Source organism: Caenorhabditis briggsae, assembly GCF_000004555.2.
Source record: "Caenorhabditis briggsae complete genome, chrII, whole genome shotgun sequence".
NCBI lineage: Eukaryota > Metazoa > Nematoda > Chromadorea > Rhabditida > Rhabditidae > Caenorhabditis > Caenorhabditis briggsae.
Window position 1 is genome coordinate 10,653,137 of NC_013486.2, and position 19,576 is coordinate 10,672,712.

The 19,576-nt window shown below is 39.0% G+C and overlaps 7 protein-coding genes and 1 non-coding gene across 8 annotated transcripts; 5 read left to right on the forward strand and 3 right to left on the reverse strand.

Moving 5' to 3' along the window:
- Window positions 1–226: 226 nt before the first annotated feature.
- On the forward strand, window positions 227–622 carry CBG25655 (the record flags this gene model as incomplete). The annotated part of the gene is made up of 3 exons (XM_045242632.1): window positions 227–343; window positions 389–476; window positions 525–622. The coding sequence occupies 3 exons, from the start codon at window positions 227–229 to the stop codon at window positions 620–622; spliced, it is 303 nt and encodes a 100-aa protein (XP_045098190.1).
- A 397-nt stretch (window positions 623–1,019) lies between these two features.
- On the reverse strand, window positions 1,020–2,091 carry Cbr-try-1 (the record flags this gene model as incomplete). Its single annotated transcript, XM_002630592.1, has 5 exons — window positions 1,020–1,187; window positions 1,235–1,499; window positions 1,546–1,683; window positions 1,731–1,885; window positions 1,933–2,091. The coding sequence occupies 5 exons, from the start codon at window positions 2,089–2,091 to the stop codon at window positions 1,020–1,022; spliced, it is 885 nt and encodes a 294-aa protein (XP_002630638.1).
- Window positions 2,092–2,398: 307 nt separating this feature from the next.
- On the forward strand, window positions 2,399–5,671 carry CBG02303 (the record flags this gene model as incomplete). Its single annotated transcript, XM_045242633.1, has 7 exons — window positions 2,399–2,455; window positions 2,512–2,700; window positions 2,758–2,832; window positions 3,021–3,116; window positions 3,160–4,128; window positions 4,179–5,549; window positions 5,603–5,671. 7 exons carry the CDS (start codon window positions 2,399–2,401, stop codon window positions 5,669–5,671), a joined length of 2,826 nt encoding a protein of 941 aa, XP_045092344.1.
- Window positions 5,672–6,150: 479 nt separating this feature from the next.
- On the forward strand, window positions 6,151–8,216 carry Cbr-lrr-1 (the record flags this gene model as incomplete). The annotated part of the gene is made up of 8 exons (XM_045242634.1): window positions 6,151–6,261; window positions 6,381–6,542; window positions 6,589–6,672; window positions 6,720–7,076; window positions 7,120–7,331; window positions 7,685–7,810; window positions 7,856–8,071; window positions 8,120–8,216. 8 exons carry the CDS (start codon window positions 6,151–6,153, stop codon window positions 8,214–8,216), a joined length of 1,365 nt encoding a protein of 454 aa, XP_045092345.1.
- A 259-nt stretch (window positions 8,217–8,475) lies between these two features.
- On the forward strand, window positions 8,476–10,129 carry CBG02301 (the record flags this gene model as incomplete). The annotated part of the gene is made up of 7 exons (XM_002630589.1): window positions 8,476–8,631; window positions 8,678–8,848; window positions 8,896–9,221; window positions 9,448–9,644; window positions 9,689–9,882; window positions 9,928–10,008; window positions 10,052–10,129. The coding sequence occupies 7 exons, from the start codon at window positions 8,476–8,478 to the stop codon at window positions 10,127–10,129; spliced, it is 1,203 nt and encodes a 400-aa protein (XP_002630635.1).
- Window positions 9,275–9,348, reverse strand: CBG28901. Its single transcript has one exon. It is a non-coding gene (tRNA).
- A 292-nt stretch (window positions 10,130–10,421) lies between the features above and the next one.
- CBG02300 lies at window positions 10,422–11,525 on the forward strand (the record flags this gene model as incomplete). The annotated part of the gene is made up of 5 exons (XM_002630588.1): window positions 10,422–10,497; window positions 10,545–10,993; window positions 11,039–11,169; window positions 11,218–11,322; window positions 11,369–11,525. 5 exons carry the CDS (start codon window positions 10,422–10,424, stop codon window positions 11,523–11,525), a joined length of 918 nt encoding a protein of 305 aa, XP_002630634.1.
- Window positions 11,526–11,957: 432 nt separating this feature from the next.
- On the reverse strand, window positions 11,958–18,324 carry Cbr-nsy-1 (the record flags this gene model as incomplete). Its single annotated transcript, XM_045242635.1, has 12 exons — window positions 11,958–12,132; window positions 12,216–12,961; window positions 13,008–13,196; window positions 13,256–13,847; window positions 14,065–14,970; window positions 15,302–15,443; window positions 15,495–16,130; window positions 16,182–16,300; window positions 16,349–16,746; window positions 16,794–17,081; window positions 17,589–17,828; window positions 18,022–18,324. The coding sequence occupies 12 exons, from the start codon at window positions 18,322–18,324 to the stop codon at window positions 11,958–11,960; spliced, it is 4,734 nt and encodes a 1,577-aa protein (XP_045092346.1).
- Window positions 18,325–19,576: the final 1,252 nt, after the last annotated feature.

A 19,576-nucleotide genomic window follows, 5' to 3' on the forward strand; every position in this document is an offset into this window, starting at 1 on the left:
AGAAATAGATCATGATCCAGATCAAACCCGCGTCCAATTTAAAATTATTAAATTTCTTCTGGCCTACGAGTTTTCTGGGGCGCGCTTTCTGACCCCCTCGCTTGAACCCCAGTGCTTCCATAGTATCAAATTACTGAAAGCCTTTGACTTTCACTTCTTCTTGCTCTCGGTCAATTTGCAAAACAAACAAAGTCAAGATGAAAACTAAAAAATAATTTTCAGAAATATGCAACTGACACGGATAATGCGTGTGCTCATCAGAGGAAGTAATGGGCAAGCACAGTGGAAAGAAATAACGGAGAATCATCTGCCCAAAGGTGGAAAGAGACTCTCTTTCAGAGAAGTAAAATATTCATGATGATTTGAAAAAAACAATTCTCGATTTCAGAATTCCTTGATTGCTTTCGGATTGGGAATGCTGGTTTTCTCTTACGCATATTTTCAAGATGAGATCAATCCGGATTCTAAATGGGCCAGTAAGAATTCTTTGAAATATTGTTTCATACTGAAAGCTTTTTTTCCAGAAGCGTATCGTACATTCACTAGAGAACCTCTCTCCTGGCTTACGAAAGGACAACCCGATGGTCCTGTTTCACCTGACCACAAGCCCCCCGTTTTTTAATTGTTTTCAATATCTTTTTTTCGTAGCCTTTTTCATTTATGTTTCTCGGAAGTAGTGGATTTGTACATAAATCATATTACGAAAAGTCGCATATCTTCAGAGACAGAACTGGGCGAAGTTTCTTAATAAACAGAGCCGAATCTTGATTTTATGCCCATTGATTCGATGAAACACCTAATTCGTTGAAACTGTGCTTCTTTCTTTAAATCCGCCGACTGTTACTTTTCGCTCCTAAATTTGATATCCTCGAGCCAAATGTATTTTAATCGCTTTCTAATATTTAAATTCAAAGTTTCATTCACATAAAATCAAAAGTGAGTACAAAAACGACTAAAATAAATGAGTATAATAATATGTACAAATGAAGACCAACAATATGAATTTTCGACAACTAGAATTAGATTCGAAGTCTGCTCATTTCCAAATTGATCCATGTTGATGCCGCATGCACGTTTCCATAAACTCCTGGCATTCCGGGTCGAGCACATCCGATTCCCCAACTAACGACGCCTGTGAGCTCCCAGTGACCATCACGAGCACACATTAACGGTCCGCCGCTGTCACCCTGAAAATTATTTGAAAATTCGAAAATCACCGTAAAATCAGTAGTACCTGACAAGAATCGATTTTCCCATAACTGTATCCAGCACATAACATTGACGGCAAATGTATGCGTCCTATGTAGTTCGGAAGACTGCTGCAGAAGAGAGTGGATAAGAGGGGAACATGAATCTCTCGCAATGTTGGTGCAGATGCAGAGCTGCCCTCAAGAGTAGATCCCCAACCAGTGACTATGCACAGACGATTTTCAATGGCGGGTAGACGTGGTAAACATATTGGTCTTGCTGTGGTAGATGTGTTGACGGGTGGATGAATTCTGGAAACAAAATATGCCTTTAGAGAAACCTTGCAGTCCCTCATACCTCATAATTGCGAAATCGTAGGAGCTGGGAAATCCTATGTTGTACCACGGGTGTATCGAAACTGCAGTGACACGATGAGGACTCCCTGACCCAGATCTGTGACCTCCCACTCGAACAGAATAAGATGTCGGTCGTCGGCTTTAATCGATTGAATCCTACATTATAAATCAGTAGCTCACACTCACTCTTTCGCAAAACAGTGCGCTGCCGTGAGCACGAAATTGGGGTCGATTAAAGAGCCACCGCATCTGTGTTGTCCGAGTCTAGAAAGAAGTTGCACAGTCCATGGCCATGCGTGCGGTCGTGTCTCTGACCCCCCGATCAGACGATGATCCAAAGTCTGAATTAAAAAAAAAGGTTTTTCTCTTCAGTTTTAAATCTATTCACCACATAATCCGCTGGTTCCTGCGCGGATCTCCCTTGAGCCAACTCAAGATTCGTCGAATGTTGTCCGCATTCGTCGTCAAGAGTGTATTCCTTCTCGTTGATTGTGTTCACTGTGCCGATTATCACAATGAAGACAACTAATCGGCAGTACGGTCCCATGGAGTTGTTGTGCGCAGAAGCATTGTTTTCGAATGAAATCACAATACAATAATTGGCGCCATTTTTCCGCCATTATTTGGCGCCATTCCGTAGATCTGTCTATCTACTTTTTTCCGCCAAATAACTTTCAAAACTTTCATGGTCTTGAAAAAAATCTGAAAATCCACTATTTCTGCACTTTGTCGTCATTTGTGGGGTTTGCGTCTCGCAAGATCCTTCACAATTTCCACGTCGTTTTCACAGCTTTTGACATTAAAAATCGATATATTAACCCGTTTTACTGCTTAAAACTGGGTTTAAAGTGGTTATGGTCGATGCCGCTGTGTCTGCAAAAGCTGATATGCTGGCAGCGGCCAGAAAAAAGGTTGGAGATCCTTGCATTTGATGTTTGCAGCAGTTGCTCATTTCCGTTAATTTCAGCTAAAAGACTTCGAATCTCGACAAAAATTGGATGGTCGCTCTTCTCCCGCATCCAGCATAATTTCATCGGAACCAGATGGAGGAGCAGCCCTAAATGGACGAAGTAGCGTTGTTAGTGACGATTCCACGGCTCTCCAGATACCACAGTCTTCCTCTTCTGCGCAGAATTTGTCTAGGAATGGAACGAATGTGAGTATCATAATGAAAAATTTTTGAGTTTGATGTCATTAATTTATTTTGTTGTAGGCTTCTCCATTCCTGCCAAACGGAAACGAATGGTATCAAGCTTATACGCAGTTGAAGACGCAGCATGATGAATTGGTAAGCACCATCGTTTTGAAAACCTAACGTTTCGTTTTATGTTAGGAAAAACATAATAAAGAGTTATGCAGCTTGAAGAAAACATGTATAGCATTGTGAAATATTAAATATTCCGATTTGTTTAGAAGTTGCTGTTGAGAGCTCATAGTAGTAGTTTCTGTCATTGAATTTGAACCACTACGTTTCAGTGTGCACATTATGCGCAACTTCATTCTGCCTACTCGCAAGTCAACGCAAACGGAGTTCATGTCGACGCCGAGAGTCAAATCGTACAACTTCAACATGTTGGTCTCTTTATTAAACGAACATTACCAATTTTTACTTCAGGCGTTGTCCGCCATGGTAGAGGAAAAAGTTTCACTTCAAAGCGATTTACGACGGTCAAACGAACAGACCGAAAATCTTCGACAGAAACTGGCTGCTGCAGAACATTTGTCAAATCAAAAGCGAGTGGAACCTACTTCCTCCACGTACAGTAGTTCTGAAGAAGTTCGGAAGCTAACAGAAACAATAACTCAAAAAGACAGCCTCCTTACTGCACGTCATCAAGAACTCGAGGGAGCAAGACGAGAAGTTGCTTCTGTTCAAGCTAGTTTACTCAATGTGCAACACGAAAGGAGTGAAGCTCAGGCTCGTGTAAAGAGTTTGATTAAAGAAACTGCAGCTCAGCAAGGAAGAATCGATCAATTGAAAAAAGATATTCAAATGAAAGATCTTTATTTGAAACAACTCGGTGGTTCTGTTCCGGCTAATGTTCAAAATCCTGATAACAACGATCACGGAAGTTCCTTGCAGGAGTTGGAGCATTTCAGGTCTGAAAAAACGCGACTTAACGCTGAAGCTGCCACTTTGAAAGCACATTACCTCGATCGTGAACATGCTCTCCAACAGAAGCAAGCTGAGCTAGCTACAGAACTTGAGAAACTACAAACTGAACAGTTCTCTGCGAAAGACGAAATACAACATTTAAATCACGAACTTCAAATTGCTCGATCTGAACTCGAAAAGGCGCAGTCAAGTGTTTCGGAGTGTCCTGAAGAAGTACCCAGAATTACTGAAGAAGATGTAACCAAGCGAATTCGAGAAGCATGCCACGTTGAACGACTGAAGTTTGACAGAAAACTCGAGGAGAACCAACGACAAAGAGAGGAAGAGATACTCGAAAAAGATAAAGTAATTTTCGAGCGAGAGCAATCTTTGGCTGAACTTGAAATGAAGTACCGACTTTTGGAAGAGAGAACATTGGAATCTACTGCTAATGGAGCCGATCTTCTTTCACTATCAGAGCAACTTCAAGTAAGTTCCATTTTTCGACAATATTTTACTGTAAACAAAATTTTTTACAGAACGAAAAAGCTACTGTTTCACGAGCAGTTGCCCAAAACAAAGAACTCAAAGAGCGATTACTGGAAACGGAAGATAGATTTGTTGTCCTGACGGAAGAGAAGGCTGCGACAGAGCTGGCTAAACAATCTGCAGAGCATCAAGTGAAAGAGCTCACAAAACAGTTGAACTTGGAAGCCGCTGGCCTAGTTGGGAATCTCTCAGAAGTTATCGCAAGTCAACCACATTTGGATGCAGCCCCAGAATCATCGCAGTCTGAAAACAATCTGAGATCACAAGAAATCGAAAATATGAACACGGAGCTGAAGGAAACTGTGGAAACCCTACAAAGAGAGAATTCTGAAATTCGTTTGAATTTGGACCAGAAAACTCACGAACTGCAACAAGTTCGTGCTGAGCTGAGAAGAAGTACTACTCATAACGAACAAATGGATGAGATCATGAGACAGAACGCAGAAGATGAGAATCAAAACTCGATTCACGTTGAGCTCACTCAAGCAGTTGGACGGGTTCAGGAGCTAGCCACTGAAAATGAACAAATGCGAGAATTGTTGAACGAGGTTCGTCAGCAATTAGAAGAAGAACGATCCGAAAGAGCAACCGAGTCTGAAAGAAACAAACGTGAGAAAGAAGAGAAAGACTTAGAATTGGTCGAACCGGAAGTAGCCAAAGATGTAGAGCAACAACCTTCCCGTGAGCTTCATGAAGACTTGTGGGCTCGAAAAGAATTAGAGAAACGCTTCGCTCGAGCAATGATGCAAAACGCCGAGCTTGTAGAAACGATTGATAGGCTGGAGCATATCAATCAACAGCTTGAACTGGAAAATGATACTATTGCTGATCACGTTGTACTCTACCAACATCAAAGAAAGTTGGTTCGGGAAAGACTTCGAGTGAAAGATGAACAGCTGAAGGCGATGGAAGAGGAACGAACGAGAACAGTGACAAGGTGCCAAGAACTGCAGAATGTCTTGATGACTGTGCTGAACAAAGGAGGTGTACTAAAGGTATATGAAGACTATTTTTGTGCTAAACGTCAACAATCATTTCAGGAGTACACCACTACGTCTCGCAAAGCTTCGCGTCGTGTTTCTCGTAGTTACAGTCATTCAACTGTCGACGAATTGAGTGGTGATGAAGATGTTGTTATTGATGCGAAATTGGAGGAAATTCCCGAAAGAGTAGGGGTTCATGGTCAAGGAGATGAAGCAATCAATAGTATAGTGAATCCAACTCCGTTGATATTGGAAACAGAAGAGAATCGTGCAACACCAGATTTTAAATCGGTCGTTGACAATCCTATTTCCATCGATCCAGAAACACATACAGATGCATCTGTTCGGCGTATTCTTGAAATAATTTCGGATATCAGCGTATGTTTCGAAGAAAATGTTCACCTTCATCGATTTTAATGATGTTTTTGCAGAGACCGCAGCCGATTCCCACTGGCCAACTTCATTGTACACAATGTATTGGAGATCTTCAAGAGCTCTAGTGATAAATGTGCATAATATTTTTAATTTTAACCAATCATTTTCTTAGATTTAATTGTGGGTAGAACTTTAATTATTTATTTTTTCTGTTGTCAACAACATCATCATAAAACGACTAGGGTTATTTATTGCAAAGCCTTTCTCTTTTCTCGCTATTCATGTCCTCCTTTTCCCCGTTTTTTTGTAAATTTCGACTCCTCCCGCTGATTGTTTTAAGAGTATCTTTTGTATCCGAATCACTTCCAGTCTCCTCCTTGTGATAACTAACAGGAACGTTAAACCGTTTCCTACGATTCTAAAACATAGAACATTAATAACGTCTTCTCTAATCTTTGTTTTCTGGGAATAAAAATTAGAACAATATGTCTCAAATCATCCCTCAATTGGTTGTAATCTGTATTCCTATTGCTTATCTTGCAGGGGAAAGTAATATCGGACGATGCAGGACTGAACAGGAGCACAACATGAATTGTTTTCAGAAATGCGGCTTTCATGTGAAGTGGTGTTCCAACGTCACAAAGCCAATCCAAAACAGCTACCAACAACAACGAAACCTCGAAAAGGTTTCGCAATTTTGGAAAGGCTTCGACAGGTGATAAATCTATTAAAACATTCAGTTATTTGAACGGCTCTCTTAAGTTTTCCCGAAAAACGCATAAGTAAAAAAAATCTCAATTTTTATAGTTAGTCAAATCAAGACATCTTGTTCAGAATCCCCCGCAACATCAAATACGATTCGCTGTGTCAGACGATAAATCTGGGAATAAATTCGATCTTAGCAAGGCTCCAGCGATCATAGACAGATTCTTAAAACAGGGAAAAGTCACACTCACATTTCAATGTACTCCGGCTGTCACTGTTTTCATAAGCAAGGTATCGATTCGTTCTTTTATCACTCTATCTGAATAATCATCTTCAGGCATGCCCAGAATCTCTTGCGACGTTCATTGATACTATCAGAAAAATTTTGCGAGGAGAAGCAGTCGACATTCAGAAGATTAAAGTAATTAAATTTTACCAATTAGTTTTCCATGATTAAAAACTCTTCAGATCAAAAGTTCTGATTTCAAACCAGCAACGATTACAGTGATGGCTCAACAGGACTACAAAAAGCAGATGATGTTAACTTCTGAGTTTCTCAGAACACTTCGAATCGAACCTATTGATTTGCGGAAACCGGACAGAACATGGATTAGGTGCAAGAACATCACTCAATTGCTGATCAATGGAAATGCAATTGGAGATCGTAAAACTGATTTAGACGTTTTCAGTCAACTACCACATCTGCAAATCCTTGAACTAAAGAATTGCCAGTTGGGGTCACTTCCGATTCCAATTTTTCGCGATATGTTCAAAACATTGCCTGTTACATTGAATTCGTTAGATTTGAGAGAAAACCAATTGACGGTTCGTTCGAATCCAATGACATCATTTTAAAGTCTTCTTCCAGATGTTTCCTCCCATTTTCCATCTCAGTCAGCTTCGTACTCTCAACGTAACTTTCAACAATATTCGCTATCTTCCATCCCGCATTGGATCGTTGCAAAATCTTCAAAACATTGATCTCAGCCACAATTCGATGACAATCATGCCTTACATATTCCCGAAAATTCCGAGCATACAGCATGTGGGGATTCATGCCAACGATGAACTTGTAAGATTGTGAGTTTAATGTTTCCCCTATTGCCTATGGTTTTCTGCATACTTGCAACGGGCCGGGCCCGGCCGGGATTTTTTGAGAATTTCCAGGGCCCGGCCCGGCCCGTCTCGGCCCGGGTTTTCAGAAACAAATTTTTCCTGTTTTCTCAAAAAAATTTTTCGGGGTCAACTGAAAAAATGGACGATTTTTCTGTCAAGTAAAAAAACTTTTCAAGATAAAAGTGTCCATAAAAATAGTTTTTTTTTCACAAAATAATTTGAAAAAATGTCTGAAATTTCACAAAAAAATTTCAAATTTGGAAAACCCGGGCCCGCCGGGCCCTGATTTTGCAAGTATGGTTTTCTGATGATTTCAGAGAAGAAGAAATTGGTCCTTTGATAGCTAGTGAACTCGCCACCAAAGTTGATAACCGTGACTATGCTCATGAAGGAGGAGTAGACACTTTGATGACTATTGCGGCGAATGCCATTCATCGCGAAGAGTAAGACATTTACAGAAATAGAAGATATGAAGTTTTGGTTTTCAGAAATCGAAATTCGTTGAAAGTCTGCCCTTACTTCTTGCCACTCTGTTTGCGATTTCAAGTGGAAGATTTGATTTACGAAAAGCCAGGAATTTCAGCTTTGGAAATGTGCACGAGTTGCTTACGACTTCGACATATTCGTTACATTCGACCGCAAGTTATACAATCGAGACAAATCGCCGATGCAGTTGATGTCGTAGACAGATTTGTAGTCTTCAAGTGAGTTCGGAAGTAAATGTATATTAACTCAACACCATTTTCTTTCAGCAACCTATTGTGCATTGACTGCCATCGTCGAACCCCACATCATCGTGCGCTCAGGACAGCTCCACTTCAACGAGATTTCTTCAATTTCTCACTCTAGATTTACATATTATCATACTCACAACGAAGTCTATTAAAAGATATTCCGATCTCAACATGTATTTAATTCGGTTAACATCACTTTGCTCAGAGCCTTAAAACTTAAAACTTCAAATCTCATTTACCATCTGAATCTCAATAAAAATTGTAAACTGCATAGCCATTTTAAAAATTCTCCTGTCGCACTTCCAATATTCCGAAATATCTATTTTCTTTTTATCAATCTGATTAATCAAATGTAGATGCTTCAGAACGGAACGATGGAGGCAGATGATCAACTCGAGCTTCGGAGAAGAGAAAAAATTGAAGAAGTTCAAGCGGCCGTTGAAAAACTATTAGGACAAAAGTTCCAGAAACTGGAAAACCTACAGAGAATGGATAAAATGCTGAAAAAAGAAATTCATCTGCTTCAAAATGTATTCAGTCAGGAGAACTAAATTTTCAAATAATTCAATTTTACAGGCATCAAAAAAGGCACTGGAGACTCATTTGGTCACTTGTAACTACGCATTCTACAAATCAATTATTGATGAAATCGAATCTATGGGTAATGCGACTTCCGTTCTCAAGACATTCAAACGAGACGATGTATCAGTCACAGTGGATATTGTAACTAAAGATCCACATGTTTGGGTAGAGTATATTTAATTTTTCAAAAGAAAATCCGATTTTCACTGCAGATCAAATTGGTGAATCGTCCTGCAAAAACCGTATTAATCGAATATCGCGATGGAAAGCGCAACGGAGATGTGATAGCTCAGATCAAACAACATCTTCACGTATCCCGACGATTCAACAACCCTGCCATCCATATCCTGTTCAAAAACGGAGTTCTTCGAGAAATGGCAGAAAAGCTGACCCGACATGGAATTGTTGTGATTGGAGATAGAGTTGAAAAAGAGGATCCGAGTCTCGTGGGGAAATGGAACGAAGAGCTTATCGAGCGATTGGAAGAGCAAGAGGATTCTGATTGGGACGACGATGAGGAGTTTGATCCAACTACGAGGTCAGTTGAGAAACAAGTTAAAATTATATAAGATGTGATCAGAGCAAAATATTTGCCGCCAGCAGGGGTCGAACCTGCGACCTTGGGCTTATTAGACCCACGCTCTAACCGACTGAGCTATGGCGGCCACAAAACAAAACATAGAACAAGAACTAGACAACTCTGTGTGTGTCTCTTCTCTCATCTCCTTTTCTCTTCTCCCTCTCTACTAATGCGTCTATTGTAGGTCGCCTCCACTGCTATCTCAACAACAATCGGCAGTTTCCACAATCAACCTAGACATCTCAGCTGTGATGCTTCTTGTTTCGAATATGTGCGAACCTCCTGGAGCTGAATTCAGATTCAAAGAAGAGATGATTAATAAGCACGTGCAAAGTGAACGACATACGCCAGCTAAAGCAGGATTGTTGGAGAAGTTAAAGGGTACTATCCGGAAAAAAGTGCTTTGAGGGACATCTAAATTATAGGCAATCGGTTGATAATGAGTAGAATGGCAATTGAACGAGTATCTGAAATAGTAAACACGGTAGGCGGGCCAAACGAGAGAGCCAGATTTGTGGAACTAATGAAAACAGTCGAGTCCATTCCGGACCAAGAATCAGATGAAGTCGGAAGAGTGGCCAAACTTTCGGATATCAAAGGAATTTCTTCTATTACAAAGGTATGAATTCTTTTCCCCCTTGCTGTTCATTTATCCTAATTCCAGAGAGTTTTCTCATGTGCCGAAATGACTAATACGACTACAGTAACCGCTAATCACAAATTCCTGACACATGCCAAAGCAAAGGTACTTCTACAAATTGAAATTCTTAGCTATAAATTTATTTTAGAACATCTTCTTCAATGTGATCGAAATTCCACCGCGCCCACTGACCGAACAAAAAGAATCGACTGCTGACCGAATTTGAAAAAATATCTCTGCTATTTTTCATATTTTATTATTTTTATATGTTTATTTATGTTAGGTGAATATTTAAATCAGTATCTTGACTATTTGTATTTAAACTTAAACTGTGATGATCTTAATTTTCTTCCCCGTTAATAGTCCGATTCAAATGCGGTGTTTAATTGTTGCTGGAATAAATCTGATGATTTCTAATAACTAAATCTCGTTCTCCAACTATCATGTAATCGTCAATATGTGTACTTCACTTTCTCCTCTTCTACTTCATGTTGAAGCTTAATTTTAGTTTAGCGAAGATGTCCAAGTATCCAACAATCAGAGCAAGAGTGATCGACTGCAAACAGGGAGCTGTGAGAGCAGTTCGATACAACGGTTTGTGTCCGAATTATAGCATTAAGCTTCATTAAACAAAGTTTAAGTTGATGGAAACTACTGTATAACTTGTGGCAGTGACAAAACAGTAAAACTATGGAACCCATTAAAAAGTAGTCTTCTGAAGACCTACTCCGGAACAGGAAATGAAGTTCTCGACGCGGCTTCTTCATCAGACAACTCACAAATTGCCGCGGGAGGAGCGGATAAAGCCTGTACTGTATTTGATGTGGAAACTGGAAAACAGTTGAGAAGATGGAGAACTCATGGAGCACAAGTGAACGCAGTAGCCTTCAACGAAGAATCATCAGTGGTGTTCTCTGGATCGATGGATTGTACAATGCAAGCATTTGATTGCCGATCTCGCAGTGAAAAACCCATTCAAATATTCAATGAATCAACCGACGGAGTGATATCGATCGATGTGAATGGACATGAAATTGTTGCCGGAAGTGCAGATGGAAACTATCGAATTTATAGCGTTCGAGATGGAACCGTAAGGTGGAGAATGATTAAAAAATATGAGTTGATTAATATTCAGATGACAATAGATTTTATGGGAGATTCTGTGAACAGCATCAGCTTCACACCAGATGGTAATTGCATTTTAGCTGGTGTCATGGGAGGAATGGTCAGATTAATGGACAAATCGAGTGGAAAACTGTTAGCGAGGTGTAATAAATAAGCATCTAGAAATTCTTGAAAAACTAGGACTTTCAGTTACAAAGGACATCAAAACACAGATTACAAATTAGATTGTCGAGTTCTTCAGTCTATTGAACACGTGGCAAGTGGATCTGAAGATGGATTTGTCTATATCTACAGGTATGATATGTCGTGAAGTTGAAGTGTCGAATTGTGTTTGTTTCAGTCTTCTAGACTCTCATATTGTTTCTAAATTGGAACACCCCTCGAAAGTGATCCACTCTCTGGCGTCTCATCCGAAGAAGGAAAGACTCGTGACTGCAGCAGGACAAATGATTTATCTCTGGGTTGCTGATGATGATGCTGAAGTTTTGGGAGAATGAAAATTCATGAATATAAAAATTCAATTTCTTTATTTGCAGTCAATAAAACTCTTATGTATTCATTTATTATGGTTTTGATGAGTCGAATGTTGTCGTGATGTAGTTAATAATGACAGAAAACAAGGAAATCTCTGAAGAAGAAGATGGTATTGGAATAAGAAAGACACTAGTGAAGGTTTGGTATTTTGTAATTCAAAATTCTACACGCAAGCAAATTTGGAGTTTTGTTGTTCAGGAAAAGAACCGAAAATGTTGTACAAGAAAGAACAGTTTTTTGTATTAGATGAGAAAGAAATTTGTATTCAGAAAAAGAGGAATCACAGTAGTATGAGCAGTTCGAAGTAACTAGAAGTGGAGGGAAGATGACCAGAGAATGTGAGAGAAGAGAAGAAAATGGATAATAAATTAAGTAGATAAACGAAAAGTACATGTTTAGGGTGTGGCATCAGCAGCTGAAACGGTTGTGAACATATCATCAGCACTGCTTGAATGATAGTCATCCAAGGAATCGTCACGGCTTCTCATTGGTGACAAGAAGACTGGTTGACGGCGTTGCCGTTCGCGGATTTCACCGATTGCACGCATTATACGGCATGAAGGACCACCACTGAAAATATAATTATCAATTTTCTTGATTGATTCTAGCCTAGAGTTTCAAGGTGCTATAAGTGATATTCAATTATTACTCACCCAATACCAATATTGAGTAGCTCGTCACGCGTAACAAAGTCGATCAAATCGTTTTTGGTATAAGCTTCAGAAGCGATCAATGCCGTTGATCGTTCATCGATTTCCAATCCGCGAAGCCAGTTAACAAGCTCCTCCTGAACACGTGTCACCTGATAGTTATTCTCAGTTCCTGGAGGCATGATAATCTTTTGAGCCGTCGGTTTGGAAGCAGCGAAACTGGGGGGCTGATTGGTGAATGTTCCAGATGGTTGAGCTCCACAAGAAGCACTAAACGGAGGAGTTGGAGGAGCATGAGCAACCGGAGAAGAACGGAATGGTGGATAGGTGTTACGGTACATGGCAAAGTCACGGAAACGGTTGGCTCTGGTTATTCCAGATTTCAATTGGGCATTCAATTCTCTTTCAACTTGAAGAAGTTTTTCAATTAAGAGTTCGTTCTCCTCTTGAAGAGTTCTCAGTTCTTTACGATCCTCTTTGACTCGCTCTTCACGACTTGGAGGCCTACTTTCAATGAGAGCTTCTCCTTCCGATAGGGATGAATTCCGTACGGCAGCAATTGATGACGTGGTCGGAAGATTGTCTTGAGCATGAAGAAGAAGAGAAAGATCTGGACTTAGAATTGAAATGGCATTTTGAACGGCTGATGTGATTAGATTGGAAAGGGCGAACATCCAATGTGGTTTGATATCCAGACGACGAAGAACTGGTTGAATAGAATCAGAAAAGTGATAGAGAGCAAGATTAATCTGAAAAAGCGTTAATTTTGAAACTGTTATGAAATTATTAGCTAACCTGTGCAATTTTAGCAGTATCATAATCAAGAAGTCCTCGAATATCATCAATCTTCTCTTGCATTTTTGCATTATCCTTTTTCAACAAGAAATCTCTCATTCCCTCTAATAACATTTCCAGCATACAGACAGTCACAACAAGTTCAGTATCACTTTGTTGAATCAGAAGAGTACTCCATGAATCGATGATCTAAAAAAATTAAATTATTTTTGGTTCTATTGATTAAAAAAAATAAATTCCTCTCTCACCAAATCTTTGTAGTCAGTCATGAATTGTCCGAGTGATCGCCGTCGCTCAGAATCTTTTTGAAGCATGAAAAATCTGCTCGAACTATTTGAACTTTCATCAGAAATAGTTCGGTTCAATAGAGCCGCCGATGACAGTGGAGATCCGAGTGTAGACAGAGTGACTGGGGAAACAATCAGTTGGGGATATGTTGTATCGTCTACAATCGGACTGGACGGTTGACTCAAATGGAATCCAGGATGGGACATGTTCGTTCCGGCAGACGATTGTCCGTCTGGAACTGGACTGCTGGAACTGAATGTTCGATTTCTGGCATGATCAATTTTGAGGTGAAGCTTTTTTTCTTCTCTTGCAATCGATAATGCATTTGATACAGTCTGACTGTGAGCATGTGAGAATCCAGCTGTCAGAGTAGCAGATGTTGGTTCTGGAGTTGGTGGAGATCTTTCGATCACTCCCATTCCTCCGATATGAGATGTCGAACGAAGCATTTCTCGTTGATTCTTCGATTTTTCTTTCTTCTCCTTATCTTGTTTCAGTTCAATTTTCTTCAATGGCTTCTTGTTGATTGATCCACTTCGAGTTCTTGAAATACTGTAATTATGGGAGGGATGGAATGGAGAGTATGAAACTTAAACATGACTGAAAACAACAACACAAAACAGCAGTGATGGAAGGAAAATAATTCTTACGAAATCCAGGAAACGGAATTTATTTTTTCTATGGAAACGGGAAAAAATCTTCAAAAATATTTCGGAAAACGGAAACGTCAGTTCCTCCCATCACTGGAACACAATATTTAAAAACTTACGAGTGATGCATGAATGGATCCTGAAGAAGATCTTTTGCAGAAGGACGATCGCATGCTTCTGGCAAGAAGCATCTCTTGATGAAATTTCTGCATTTCTCGGTTAACTCGGCAGGAATTGGTGGATGAGTTTTGAACATTCCCACTCGGAACATGGCTGCTTGTGGATTCTGCATCTCAACAAATGGAGGTCTTCCAGTTGCCATTTCAACCATTGTGCATCCAAATGACCAAATATCAGCCGGTGCTCCGTAGCCTCTCTGTCCATGATCGATGACTTCTGGTGCCATGTATTGAAGTGTTCCAGTAAATGTTTCAGTGACTGGATTCAATCCAGCAAGACGTTTGCATGTTCCGAAATCTGATATTTTACAGACACCAGAGTAAGTGTTCACAAGAACGTTGTCTCCTTTAATGTCTCTATGAACAATTTTCTGTTCATGAAGATATTTGAGTCCTTCGAGAATCTGTTTTCCATAATAAACCATATTCTGCTCGCTTACAGATCCCCATTTCGATCGAAGAAGAGAGCTGAGTGATCCTCCGGGAACATGCTCCATGAAAATCAAAAAAGTATCGTTGGATCCTTCTCTTCCAACCAAATCACATCCCAAATATTGAACAATATTTTGATGGCTTAATGTTGAATGAAGACCAATTTCTTCCATCAAAGGTTGAACTTCTTCATCGTATTTCACTTCGACCTCTTTGACAACAATCTGTCGTTGAGTATCCATATCACGAGCAGAATACACAGTTCCATAGGTTCCTTTTCCCAGTACAACACGCTCATTCGAATTATTCAGCTCATACTCAAATCGGATTTTCTCATTATCTGGATTGCTGAGAACTTTTCCTTGGTAGTTTCCGTCTTCGACATCAGCCATTGATTTCATGTCATCGAAAGCTCTGGAATCAAATTGAAATATAAATCGAAAGTTCCGAAAAAATCAGTAAATCCAAAATTCTCAAAAAATCTAATTTCTGAAAATTCTGAACTCGGAAAATTCTAAAATTCGAAAAATTCAAAAAATCCGAAACTCCCAAAATATTCAGAAAATTCGTAATTTCCAAAATTTCTAAATTCAGAAAAATTCAGAAAATCCGAAAATTCCAAGAAAAAAGTGAATTCCAAAAAATTCAGAATTAACTTTTTTTTCCCCGGAATTTTAGGTTTTTCCAAATATGAAAATTGTTGAAAATTCTAAAATGTGGAATTCTCTAATGTTAAATTTCTTACTTTTGACAATGTGCCTTGGTTGGGAAAAGGAGGTTGAAATCATCGGAATTTTCATGAACATAGAGGAACAACTGCCGATCATCTCGTTTTGATTCAGTGACTGCTTTGATATTTGTTCTAGTGAAGTGCCAACGATGGATGCCTGAAATTTAGATAAGCTAACTTCAACTTTAATTTTTATGGATAACAGTACCTTTAACTTCTGACTGATGAATCTTTTTCTGTTGACTCGTTTCCAAAACATGGCTTAAAATAACCGTTCCTTCTTCAGTGTTCAAAGTCAAGTATGAAGGAGTGAATTCTTTTGTCAATTCCAGAATGAGAACTGGATATCTTGGACAATTGATATCTGTGTCTGTTTCGGTTGCTTCCATGAAAAACTCGCTCCAAAACAAGAATTGTTGTTTTTCCTTCTCAATTGGACTGACTGTTGCTGCACATCGGTTGATCAGTTTAATATTTTCCATTGTCGATTTCAAATACCAGACTGGTGGCTTCAATTTGACCATCATCAATGCAGCTTCACATGCTTTTTGATAGTTTTCTGCCAAAACAGAAACCTCAAAATAAGTGGCAACATCCCAATATTCGGTCAAATTTTGTAAAGCTCCTTTTCGACCAAGAAGAGAATTCAGGACAACGGCGATTTGTTGCATTTCGAGGTTATTCTCAAAGTGTTCTCCACTGGCACGAAGAAGAGTTGTCAAATTGATTCCCGAATATTCCAGAGGTGACATTTCGAACGCTTTTCGATACCATTCAATTGCACTATTCAAACTATCACGATCTTCATAATTCGAAGCAATGAACTTATCCTTATAAATTCGACCTACAAAGAAATGGAAATAAGAAACTCGAAATTGTTTTTTGAAACACTAACCAGCAAGACAAACAACATCTGGACTCAACAGGCCATTCTTCTCCTCATTTTCAGTAGTTCCTCCAATCAGACTGAGTACCGTATTCAGTGCCAAATCACGATCTCCGCCTTTGTTTCTACTAAAGTTTTCAAATTTGCAGAGAAAGAAAAATTAGAAATCAACGAACCGATTCAATGCAAATGCATATTGATATCTGATAACTGGAGTATCAACCACTTTGACACAGTCCGTGATTCTTTTCAAATCGTCCACCAATCGAATCATTCCTCCATAATTTTGATTGTCACGATAGGAAAGCATCATAAGAGATACTGTATCTGGATGCAACACATCAGGATTATCCAAACGAGTCCTCATTTTATCCAAAAAGTCATTCTTCTGATCTCCATCTGTTATTTCTCGAGCCTTTCTCAAATCGGACATGAATTTTTCACGAGAATGAGCAGATGCTTCCACTTGAACACTTTTCAACACTGACTTCAATCTGTTTTGGAACGTCGTCATTTTTGCAGTTGTAGAATTGGCTCTGGCGAATGGGGGTTTTGCATCGTCCTCATTTCCATTCTAGAATTTTCAATTATTTTCAAGTTTCCTCTTCTGTAAATACGAACCTTTTCGTAACTTTGCAACATGCCACACTCTGGACTGTTGATATAAATAATCATTGGAAGATGTGCATGTGTCTTTTTGAGAGCATCCATGATATGATATTCAAGATCCGGAGCTAGATAAGTGAGGATCATATTATACGATTGTCCCATACTCTCTCGAACTCCAATATGATAACAGAGACTTGGTTGTTGATGGGTTACTGTAACATCAACCAGTGCCACATCCGCATTGTAGAAGAGATCGAGAGTCTCGGTTTCTCCGAAATCCAATTTGTCAAAGTCGATTTTCTGAAATTTCCCTTTTTAGAGTTGATCAAAAGTGACGAGTTCAAGTGTGCTTCCCTCTGTCTGCATTTGTAGTTCTAGACTAACGTCATACACTTCTTGGACTACGGTAGGTTTTGAGCATGAGTGTCATATGAAAAAATTGGAGTTTCAAACAGAAAAATACGATTTTTAAGAATTTCCAATCCTCTGGATTACCCAGATTACCGTAGTCAAGAAAATAAATGTACGAGCACGGGATGAAAAAATTTCAAGACTTAGAAGATCAAAAACATCCATATACGGAAAAAAAACCTAATACGAAATTGCAGATTTACAAACTCCATTCTCCTAAGCCAGTAAGTTACAAATTTCATACACAAGTAAAGAGGAATTGGCGAAAAACTGCTAAATGACAGCTAAAGAGCAAGAAAACAATATTGTTTTCACTATACTATACATAGAATAATGCCCCGTTTTTCCGCAGTCCTCTCTACCTGTGTAGGGTGGTAAGATTCCAAAAAAACTAACCGCCAAATTGACATTCAATGTATCAGCCACCTTCTGAACATCCTTCAATGCCATCTCCCGAACTCTCAAATTCTTCTGAACCTTCTGATCGATAACAATAACAACATGAAGTTTTCGTGCATTTCCTGGGATTACGGTCTTATCAAAAGAACCATTTGTCGATGGTGTTGGAGCCATCCTCGTCGTATGGTATACGGTAGGAGGCGGGGCTCCACGTGGTGGAAGTGGAAGTGGACATACCTGGAATGTGTTTTATGATTGTGTGAATTGTGCCAATTAGTTACAGTAATCCCCAAAGAACTTACCATTTTAAAATAGGAACGTACTCAAGAAACCAATTCAGTATTTTTTTGAACTCAAGCATTTAGAAAACAACTCATTCGAAATGCCTATACAGCTCTTAAAACCATGAAAAGAATATAATGAAACACACAAAGTCAATTTTCAAGGAGTCTCGCGCATTTTCATTCTTAGAAACCCCCTTTTTTGAAGAGCCTGTCACTTTCTGAAGATGTCCAATATATCTCCCGCACCGATGAATCGGGACGAAGACACTTTTTTGACGGCATATTTCACAAATTTCGGAAGAAGAGGTCCCAGAAAAAACGGACGTAGCTCCAGAATTTTTAAGAAGATGTAACGTTTTGGGACGGAGGAGAAAATTGGGAATTCGTTTCGGACTTACATCGTTTGAAATATCGGGATGATGTACTTGCTTCTTGTTGTTCTGAGACATTTTCTTCTGATTTTTCTTTGCTTTGTGCATAAATGATTTCGGGGGGATTAAATGGGTGGAGCCAGAGTCACCGTATGTGCTCAAAATTTGTACTTTTCAAGTCCAACAACCACCATCAAAACATCAGATGATTGAAATTGGAATCGAAGAAAAGCAAAATTGATGAGGAACGAATCCTGAAAATGTGAATTCAATTGAAAATTCTGAAAATGGAAATGGTTGGATGACCATAAAGCGAGTGGAATGGAACATCAGACGAGGGGGAAAAGAAGATTAAAAAAGAAGTGGGTGTCTATCAAAGTGATATAAACCCCTCTTCTTTTTCTAACTGATACCAAATACTAAACTGAAAAAGGTTCGCAAAATCAAACAGAAAAATGATTTGATAAGAGGATAGAATATTGGAAAAGTTCATACAAGGTTTCAATAGTACGGTAGGAAAACCAAAAGTCTAGCTGGTCAGTTGAAAAATAGAAAAGCTTTAAAGTTTTGAAGAAGCATAAAAAAGAAGAAGTTGAAAACTGGGGAACGAAATGATAAGAGGAGACGCAGATAATATAAGAATAAGGGAAGAAGAAAATAGAGAAGCGTCGTGTTGTAGTATTATTTTTCTCCTTCTTCTTTTTTTGTTCATCTTCTTTTGGCCACTGTCCTGTTCTATTTTACACCCACTTCTTCTCTTTCTCTTTCTCTTCTTCTTCTTCTACACTGAATATGTGACAGTATCAATTCAGAAGAGGATCTATTTTCGATTTAGAGAGACACTCTTCTACTCAATTTCAGATGAACACTGTCAAGGTCAACAAACCTTGAACAGAAAAAAAAGAAAGAAAAAGAAAAAAGAGGGCACTGTAAACTGAACTTTCTTGACCTGATCTGACACTTTGTATAATTTCTATCAAAAAAGATTCCTCGTGATCTATAATTGATCTCATGACGAAACCCGAAAAAAAAAGAAACCGTATACTGGAACATAAGACCTCCTTGCTATATGTGTCTTTTTTCGTATAGAAAGATAATTAAAAAGCGAAACTTTTTGTGACACTGAACTTTGTGATTTGGTCTGTACTTTTGCGGAAAGTTTTGGATGAAGGTGAGAACAAGCAGAACCGGATGGGTTAGGAGAAGAAGTGGATTTTGGAAAAAAAAGAGAAAGGAATGGGACGATTTTGCAGGTTTTTTGTAGTTTGGGATGTCTTCGAGAACGAAAAGATTTTATCGAAATTAGATTTTTTGTCCGTCCAGTTAATCA